This window comes from Cebus imitator, unplaced genomic scaffold (genome assembly GCF_001604975.1).
Source record: "Cebus imitator isolate Cc_AM_T3 unplaced genomic scaffold, Cebus_imitator-1.0 Scaffold811, whole genome shotgun sequence".
Lineage (NCBI taxonomy): Eukaryota > Metazoa > Chordata > Mammalia > Primates > Cebidae > Cebus > Cebus imitator.
The window spans coordinates 73,135-83,630 of NW_016108126.1; the positions used below are offsets into that span (position 1 = coordinate 73,135).

The window sequence follows — 10,496 nt, forward strand, 5'->3', positions numbered from 1 at the left end:
AGTTTGGGAAAGTCAGAGCATTTCCAATGTTGATGGTATAAAAATTTCAATATTTACTAATTTGGTATTCATAGTGACTTTATAAAACATCTACTACTGTCAGTTACAAGCATCAACTATGTAAAAATGTACCAAAAGCACAAAAATGATTAAGCTAGATTTTTTTTTTTTTTTAACAAGGCCAATATCTTAATGGTTTTTTCTTTTTCTGGGTCCTTGGTGAAAGGCCAAGGGCCAATTTTTTTTTAATGCATTAAAACTCAATGTGTCTGAAATGCTGAATTCAGTGTCATGTGGAAGGCATGCCAAGCAGATAATTAATTTAAATGTGTAGTCCTTAAGAATACCACAAGAAATTAACAAGAAACAAAAACACACCCCAGGACAAAATTCTTCTTAAATCAAAATTCTATTTGTGAATTCAGCAAAATAATTTCTATAAATCAAAACAGCAAAATATTTAAATATTATAGGATAGGCTGTATCTATTTGCAGGGATATTTGGTTTTTAAACAGGTTCCAAAATATTACACATATTCAAAATTTACCAATTCTCTTTTGAAATACGGTATTAACTCACAGATTTCTTGGAATCTTAAAACAAATGTTTCTTCCAAAATGGTACCTTAGAATTACATTAACATAAGCAGGAGCTTACATTTTAATTAAACCCTATATTTAACAACAAGGGTTTTAGAGTAACAGAAAAAAAAAAACCACTAGGACAATTCTTGCTTTCGAGTAAAATTATGACTGACTAGTAATTCAGTCAGACATCTTGGTGCAATGGTACTTCAAAAGTACTGTGGATTCTGATGACGTACACTTCACCAGGATCAAAAGAAGCAAAGTTTTAGTTTTAGAAGTCCCAGTTAATAAATTCAACAAGAACAACAACAAAAACCCAAGTGCACCGAATACAATCTATTATGCTCCACACATTCTGACATAGAAAAATTTTGCCTACTGGTTTTAATATTTTAAAATTTCTATTAGATATACTTTGATATAATTTGTGAAGAACATGTACACAATGAAAATTGCTTGTCACATTTTTCCCCACTTTATGTTTATTCTAGGTATAAGAAATAAAATCTCTGAGCAATACAACTGTCCCTCTGGGCAACTGCTGTCATTTATGTAATTCTGTCCTCTTGGCTACACAAATAGTGTGAAGCCATGCTAATTGTTACAATGTAAGAATAACTTTAAAGTGGTTAGCCTATATACCAGAATAGAAAGGTAATGAAAAATGTCTAGAAACGTTACATTGCCAATTTTCCACATCGACCATATAATTCAAAAGTTAACCACCAAACTTACAGATCCAGTCAAAAAGATTAATAAGAAACTATTGATGTAAACTGACAAAGATGGGCTCTTTTTTATGTTCCCTTTTCTGGGGGTAAAGGGGGTGAAGGAGTTGATCAAACCACAAAGCAAGCAATATCAATTGCACAATGCAGTGAACGTTAACAAAAAAAAATTGTGTGATTGTATAGATCTAACTTGTTTTTATCAAAAAAGTTTCTTGATTAAGAATCAACAGTCAAAAATTAACATAGTATATACACTTTTGTCATTTACAGATTAGGATCAGTCATTTATTACAAAACACTGTACACTTCCCCCGCCTGTGGTTTATACACTGATGAATGGCAAATTATTATAAATGAGACACTGAATATGCTCTCCACTCCATGTTGCTTTGAAGTAGTTTATCTAGTTTTCAATACTAGCCAGGCACAGAAAAAGCTTGGATGGTACGGCCTTAGTGCATGGTCATAAATTATGTGCTTTTCACTGATCCTTCATCTGAAGTGAGGATACTTCTTCATTGCCTTCATAATTTACTTGTGTTTGTTGGCTAGTTTTCTGAGGGTTGTTCAAGTGACGTGCTGCTGGTCCTGTATATGGCTGTCCATGCACATGATTATTCTAAGAGGGTGAAAGAGACCAGCATGTCACACTTTTCAGATATTAACAATTAAAATGTAAAACTATGGGCTTAGGTTGGTTAAAAAGTAGACATTTTAAAACCTAGAACTTATCTTTAAAAAAGAAAAAAAACTACAATCTGATATTTATATTTTAAGAAAAAAGTACCAAATAAAGTGTTTTGAGAAAATGAACGACATAAAATGTGTCAGTTTCAGATTAAAAAATCATTTTACCTCCAGAGAATGTATTGAAGAGTCTTGGCTGGGCCTGGTGGCTCACACCTGTAATCCCAGCACTTTGGGAGGCCAAAGTGGATGGATTACAGGTCAAGAGATCCTGGCCAACATGGTGGAACCCCATTTCTTCTAAAATCACAAAACTTAGCTGGGTGTGGTGGCACATGCCTATAGTCCCAACTACTTGGGAGGCTGGGGCAGGAGAATTGCTTGAACCTGGGAGGTGGAGGTTACAGTGAGCTGAGATTGTGCCACTGCACTTGGGCAATAGAGGCTTTATCTCAAAACATACAAAACAAAGTTTTGCCAATTACTGTGCTACGCAGAAAGGTTTTCCATGTTTTCTCCAGACCAGGAATACTTGTAATGTTAAAAGAAATGCCAATTCTTGAGTCCCACAATAGCTCTATAGAGTGATAATTTTACCCTGCACCTGCTATTCTTAGTGAATTTGCATGATTATGATGCACATTAAATTTAAGAATCACTGCCTTAAAATGACTGCATTACTCACATTTGTAATTAATCTTCCCAGAATTCTTTTCCCAAAAATGCCTATTTTTAAAAATAAGTTCTCATAGTTTATTTATATTTTTCCTCAGTTATAGTTTTTCAGTTCTATTAAAGCCAGTCAAACAGAATTTTTACTGCCACTGAATCTTGAGGTAAGTACCCACTCAGATATTTTATGCTTTAACATTTCTTCGACAATTACTGAAATACTACACAATTTTATTAACCACAGCAAACAGCACAAGGGGGTAGTACCTGATGATAAAGAAAACACCACAGCAGTAAAATAAAACATGACCTCACTCCAACCAGTCCTCTATTGATCATCTTGCTGAAGCTGTTCTGGACAATTTCGTTATTACTTTATAGTGACAGTGTACCCAGTTCATCTCGGTTTGGAACAGTTTATCTAGTTTTAAATAGTAGCCAGGCACAGAGAAAGGTTGGACTTTCAAAATATTTTAAAAAACAATAACTGAAGACCTTTTAAGTAAAGCATCAAAATGAGTTTGGGGGGTAAAAATAAAAAATCCTTTTTACCTTTTGATACTGAGAGCCAGGTAAATGAGAATATAATGGGGTATCTTCTGGTGGAGAGGACTTATGCTCATCTGGAGCATCTTGGTCATCTGGTTCCTAATTTTAAATAATTAAAGAGATTTAGCATTAGATTCTAACAGTAACTTCAAATTTATATTTAATTTCCTTAGTTTAAAATAAATTTAAGAAATGCACAAAGTTGGCCTCTTCAACATCTTTGCATTTACTTCAAATAATTTATAATACAAGAAGACAGCCCAGGCAGATTTCACGCTCATAATCCCAGCACTTTGAGAGGCCAAGGCACGTGGAGCACATAAAGTCAGGAGTTTGAGACCAGCCTGGCCATCATGGTGAAACACTGTCTCTATTACAAACACAAATATTAGTCAGGTTAGCACCAGTAATCCCAGCTACTTAGAAGGCTGGGGCAGTAAAATCACTTGATCCAGGAGGTGGAGGCTGCAGTGAGCCGAGATCGTGCCACTGCACTGAAGCCTGGGCCAACAGGGCAAGACTTCATCTCCAAACACAAAAACAAAAACAAACACACAAAATAAAATCTGAATTCTTTAGGTATGTAATTTTTAGACAACTTCACTAAGTTTTTTCCAAAAGGAAACTTCTTTGTTAACTTAAGAACAAACCAATCAAGCTAACCGTTAAAGCAAAGAAAACTGCAGCATGATTTTTTTTTTAACAGTATTAATAAACATTGGTCTATACATTAAAATATTACATTTCTTTTTCCCACATCTATTTGCTGTCCATTGGTGGCTTTTTCTTTTTTTTATTTTTTACCTCTTCTGGACAGAGTTCACAAGCTTTTGCAAGTGTCATCCTGGCACTATGTGATCTTTCTAAGAAATAACCATTTGATGTTTCATTGCTTTGTACTGGAGGAGACCAATTATTGTAAATATACTGAGGATTTCCAGTATATGGTCTTCTTTCAAGTTCGTCTCCTAGCCATTCCACTGCCCAGGTCCATTTTCTTTTAAGATCTCCATTGCCCTTCAAAAGAAAATAAAACTATATATCTAAAACAATTTAGAGTAATTTTCATTATCAATCGAAAAGGCTAATTCAAAATTTTCATGATTATTTTCTTTTAAAATGGTCCTTAATTATGACACAGGTTTCTACAAAATTATAAAAGAAAACCCTCACCTGTAAGATTTGGTAAGCAACAGGACAACTGCTAAATAAAGCTACCATACATTTTATGCACTGATATGCTCGTTTTTGATAGTGATTCTTTGAGCGCTGTATGGTATCAAATAGCCCATCTCGATCATCTGGAATTCCTTTAAGTGCATTATGAATTCTAAAACAGAAGCAGATGTAAAAATTCATAATATCCAGTAGTAGTTCACATTTGAGTGCCTAATATGTGCCATTTAGAACAAGTTTTTGATGTAATAATATCATGTAATTAATATTCAAATTACTTCTGTAACTATGTAGGAACGAATTAAAATTAGGAACATTTTAACAAATGAGAAAACAAGTACAGAGAGCACAAATAGCTTGCCAAGTATTACAGACCTAGCCAAGTTGAGCAGCAGTTAGCAACCTGACTCAACCATTTGAGTTCTTGTCATATTACTAATTCAAAATGCTTTCACTAAATATACTATGAATGCACTACTAACAGCAAAGTAAGGACAATGATGCTACACATTATTTTTTTTTAAGTTTTCTTTCTTTTTTTTTTAGAGATAGAATCTTGCTCTGTGTCCTGGGCTGGACTGCAGTGGCATGTTCATAGTTTATTGCTCAGTGCAGCCTCAAACTCCAGGATTCAAGGAATACTCTCACTTCAGTCTCCCAAGTAGTCAGGATTACAGAAACATACCACCATGTCCAGCTAACCACATTATTTTTCCAAAAGCTAACCAGTATTTAAGACTACTTCAGTTGAAAAAAACTTATTTTGAGTTAATCCATTTTTCAAAGACTGCATTTTAGTAGGTAAAGCAAGAATGCAGTGATTATGGAACAGTGACATAAATTGGCAGTACCAAACTAACTTGAATTCTAATAGTGTAAAAACATGTACATGATGGGTAAAGCAATTTCCACTGACAATGTTAAAATTTGCCTGATTTTCTAATGGTCAATTATTTTATTTCAAGATTGCCTAATTGCAACCTATTTACACAGCTATTTCCTGTTCTCCTTAATAGAAAATTTTAAAAATTACAAACACAGAGCAGGCATGGTGGCTCACTTCTGTAACTGCAGCACTCTGGGAGGCCAAGCCCAGTAGATCAGCTGAGGTTAGGAGTTCGAGACTAGCCTGACCAACATTGTGAAAACCCGTCTCTACTAAAAATGCAAAAATTAGGTGTAGTGGCACATGCATGTAATCCCAGCTACTTAGGAGGCAGGAATGTCCCTTGAATACAGGATATGGAGATTGCAGTCAGCCGAGATCACTTACTCCAGCCTGGGCAACAAGAGCAAAACTCTGTCTCAAAAAACAAAAAAGCTTCCCCAGCCCCGAAGAAATGCCTTCTTTCTTTTGTGTTATTACCCAGACAGAAAAATAACTTTAAAAAGTTTTTTCTCCATACCATATATCTTACTTGACAAAATATTTTTATATCCCAGGTCAAATGTCAGGTTTTTTGGTTTGCTTTAGACACATTTGCAATATAAATTTTTCTCGGAAAGAGCAATTTTTGACATCTAAATTCAACGTCAAAAATTTCAGACAAAAAACAGGGATAGGTTTCCTCCAACACTTGTGATATATATACCATTTTTGTATTCTCTTACAGGTTATAATGAAGTCATAATAACAGCTCTTGGCACCCAGAAGATGTTTATATATATATATATATATATATATCTGTTGAATACTGTCTATTGAATAAATGTCCATTATAGAAAAACATTTCAAGCTTATGTTCATAAGGCCAATACTAATTTTGCACAAAAGTCCACTACTGTCCACATTAATCCAGCATGTGTATCTTTATTATAATCATTTCCTTGGATGAGATAAGAAGGCTAAAAATGTGATTTAGCCTTAGAGCAAACATAAGAAGTCACATAGCTGGCTGGGCACAGTGGGTCATCCTGCAATCTCAGCACTTTGGGTGACTGAGGCGTCAGATCACGAGGTCAGGATATTGAGACCATCCTGACCAACATGGTGAAACCCTGTCTCTACCAAAATACAAAAAATTAGCCAGGCGTGGTGGTGCACAACTGTAGTACCAACTACTTGGGAGGCTGAGGCAGGGAAATTGCTTGAACCTGGGCAGCAGAGGTTGCAGGTGAGCTGAGATCAGGCCACTGCACTCCAGCCTGACAACAGAGCAAGACTCTGTATCCAATAAATAAATAAATAAATAAATGGAAGTCACATAACAATATTTGCCTACAAATTATTTAAAACAGTAAAAATTTTAAGAAATAAAAATTAAATCCCATTAAAACAAGTGGGATCTAATTTAAAACATTACTGATCTAATGCTACCTTTACATTAATTGATCTGCTTGATGGTGAACTGAATCACAATTTGACAATTTTAACTGCTGAAGTCTATTATTTTCAGTTTTCTAAAATAGAAGGTTACAATGCTTTGCCTTTTGGCACTGTGTTCTGCAGCTTTATCATAAATTTGTTTTCAAGTTTTTCTTTTGCTTATTACAATGTCTAATGAGTGTGTGTGTGTGTGTATATGTGTGTGTGTTCCTAAAACAAGCTATTATTTTAAAATTCCCATGAGGAAAAAAATAATTTTTAGGCAGAGTTAGGCAACTAATTATACGGTATAATTCTTATACTGATTTTACTGCAGAGAAAACAACTGAGAATTCTAGGGGCCTATTTATAGACCTGTTACAGCATAATCTCAGTTCTGAGATTACCCTCTTATTTCTTACATATATTTAAAACTAACTACTTAGAGGTGAGGGATTGCTTTTAGACAACTGTTATCTACTATAATTTTAGAATGACTACATGATAATCTTAAAATATTAATAGAACTTAGGTATTAAAAGTCTTGCTGGTTTCCTTAAAGAAAATAAACACAGTAAATGGAAGACAAAACCTAGTATTAAGCATAAAAGTGAAACATTAAGAGAACAGAATACAAATAAGTGGCATTTTTCCTTCATGTTTTTTAAAGATAGAACATTAAGCAGCACACCAAAAGATAAAAAATATATTTGGTGATTGACAATTCAAGTTATATCAAGAATGTTGCAAATTGTAATTATTCTGGTGACAAAGCATATTCACCTGTGAGTCTGCCAAGAGTCCTCAATCAGTAAAATTTGCAAAAGTAGATCTAAATATGGCCGAAGTTCATAGGTATATGAATATGCAACCTACAAATAGTTAAAAATAGTGAATTACTCATTTTTTAAAAATGAATAAAATAATAGATATATCAATGTTTATTTTTCTTTGACCTGCCAGAGAAGTTCACTGAGGACAGTAGATGAGAACTGAGGATTCTCCCAAGAGCAAAAATGAAGTAATTTGATGGTATCCTCTGAGTTACTGCAGTCTTCAATAATTTTCTTCACATAACTTGTTCTTACAAATAAAATGTCTGCCACATTCTGCTGAACTGGCATTATGGGCTGTGATAAATTGGGGTCCCCGAAAGGATTGGGGAGAGGAGGATTACCTAGAACAGATTTGTTATCCATGATAAATCAACAGAATTCCTCAAAAAATTATAATAGTAAATTTCTTATCTTAAAAAATAAAATCTGACTTTAAATAAAACTAAAAATTCACCTAAATGGTCAGCTATACGAAGGTGATAAAATGCAAAAATATAAATGCTGACACTAAAAACAAAGTTTAGCATTCTTAAACTAACAATTTCATAAGACAGCACAGAACCCTATATTAAAAAACCAAAACAAAACCAAACTCCGTAAGACATATGAAAAAGCTAAAATATTAAATATAAAATATTCTACAACATTTCAGAGCTTCAGACTAGTTTCATTTTTATAAAACTTCAGAGCTACTTTAACTCAAATAATACATAAATCTATGATTATTTTTAAACTGCTGTAAAAAAAAGTGGAATCTGCTACTTTACCATTGACTGAAGACTGCATTCTTGATGATACATTGCAGCAACAAATCAGCTGAGACACTACTGAATATAACTTGCCTAATTCAGCATACTGATATTTGATTGGAGGACCTGGCCCTTCATCTAAAGACACAAGCATAAAGGTAGCAGGTACGTTCAATTTCAGAAGCTGTGTTTTTTCTGCCACACCTATCAATAAAAAGGACAAAAAAATAAGTAGAAAAAAAAACAAAAACAAAAGAGTAGAAACTACAATAATAAAAAAGTAATTATTACAGCACTCTGTAAGTTATATTAGTAAAAGCTCATTCTCCTTGTTTAGAATACAAACAATACAGGCAGAATGCAGACAGAATAGAAAATACACTAACTGAATTAAGTAAGATAAGGTGTCCTAACTACGAAATAATGATCATCACTATGGCATTCCAATTAGCCTTGAGAATGTAAACTTTCTATGGCCTAAAGAGTCTCGAAGGCCCTAGCCAGAGAGTAACTCTCAGCATAAGGAAGACAGAAACTAGATTAAATGAGCCATAAAAATTCTTTTAGAAAAAGTTTCCATTCTAGGACATCTCCTTACAGGGCTTGTTTTTTATAACTACATCTGCAGTAATGAATGTATCCAAATGATTTTAGACATTTTAGACATATGCATCCCACTACTAGACACCTTCCCCACCTCCACGTCCAAGTCCACCTCCACTGTCCCTCCTTAGAGAATCCTGCAAATCAGTCCTGCTATTCTGTATCCTTCACTGTATCAAGTCACACTGAATACCTTACATGGTGCCTACGCTGCCAAGTCATGTCAGTACCAAGTCTGTTCATACCATCCACTGTGTTTAAAAAATCCTAACCAACCCTTTTCTCCTGCAAGCAATGCTTCTTCCACCCTTAAAGGGATTATTTATTATTCATTATAGAAATATTAGAATTTTTGATTGTAGGATACTGCCTGAAGTCTTACTGGGAATGTTACACAATGTGTCGCAAATGCATTGTTTCATTTTGCTCAAATCCAAAAACTTCTAAAACCTGAAACCTAATGCCCTGATTTAGACTTAGGAGTCATAAATCTATACTAATTCTTGGCTGGGAAAATTGCCATTAGGTTATGTTATTCACCATCAATGTGTTGTGTATAAGCAGCCAATATCTAAAATAAAATAGTAGAAAACAGCATTTTTGTGTGTAAATTTAATACTTTTATATTTAAAATACAGAGTTCATTTATGTTGGTGTAATATCTGCTTCTTGCTCTATTAGAAAATGCAAAGATGATCAGAGAAGGAAGAATAACTGGTAAAATGTTCTTACTGTTGAAGTCAAAGATTAACAATAGAGATATCACTTTCATTAGAGGAATGTGTGACTACAGAACTTAATTTTATATAGTAAGATATTTAAAAGTTATTCACTTAACTTTTAAAAATCAAAAGTATACAGATATAAAAGTATATCTGCTAATTGAGTCAACTGTTGCAAAAATGTGATCAAATATTTATCAGTATCACTAAAATTAGTCAATGAACTTTAACTATATCAATAAATTACTAATTTTGAAATACTGTTATACTAAAACCTGCACTGCTGATATTCAAATCAGATTACTGCATCTGTAATAAATTTATTCTTCTTCCAGACAATAAAAACAACATAAAACAACACTGAAAACACTACAATCATTTTTATGTATATTCCTGGCAATCTATACATTCATTCAACAGTGACTAAATACTACTATGCAATACCCCCTTGTCACAAGAATTCTGCTATCTAGTTGGGAGTAACGTAAATATTTAAAAAACAGCAAAACACAATGGAATAAGCCAGAAGTATTTTTTTTTTAGGTAAGCATTGCAGAGACACTCAAAATAATAAATAGATTAAGGTGAGGAAAAGCAGGCTACTCTAAGAAAGATACACTGAAAATCACATTTGTTAACTGATACTAGGTAATAACCACAGATTAAGGTGGATTATTTGCATTGTTACTAATTTCAATTTAGTTTAACAGATACATATGTACATGTTAAGCGGTGGCTCACGCTTGTAATCCCAGCACTTTGGGAGGCCGAGGCGGGTGGATCGCAAGGTCAAGAGATCGAGACCATCCTGGTCAACATGGTGAAACCCCGTCTCTACTAAAAATACAAAAATTAGCTGGGCATGGTGGCGCACGCCT

At 33.8% G+C, this 10,496-nt stretch overlaps 1 protein-coding gene across 1 annotated transcript in view; it reads right to left on the reverse strand.

Annotated features, from left to right (window-relative positions):
• Nucleotides 1–390: 390 nt before the first annotated feature.
• LOC108297534 (probable ubiquitin carboxyl-terminal hydrolase FAF-Y) overlaps nucleotides 391–10,496 on the reverse strand; it is a 222,617-nt gene continuing 212,511 nt past the window's right edge. The window contains exons 39-45 of the mRNA XM_017520181.2: nucleotides 8,312–8,497; nucleotides 7,665–7,885; nucleotides 7,492–7,580; nucleotides 4,401–4,557; nucleotides 4,032–4,244; nucleotides 3,231–3,326; nucleotides 391–1,938 (exon numbers count right to left, since the gene is read on the reverse strand). Coding sequence (XP_017375670.2) covers nucleotides 1,801–1,938; nucleotides 3,231–3,326; nucleotides 4,032–4,244; nucleotides 4,401–4,557; nucleotides 7,492–7,580; nucleotides 7,665–7,885; nucleotides 8,312–8,497 — 1,100 coding nt within the window. The 3' untranslated portion in view covers nucleotides 391–1,800. The remainder of the gene's footprint in view (nucleotides 1,939–3,230; nucleotides 3,327–4,031; nucleotides 4,245–4,400; nucleotides 4,558–7,491; nucleotides 7,581–7,664; nucleotides 7,886–8,311; nucleotides 8,498–10,496) is intronic.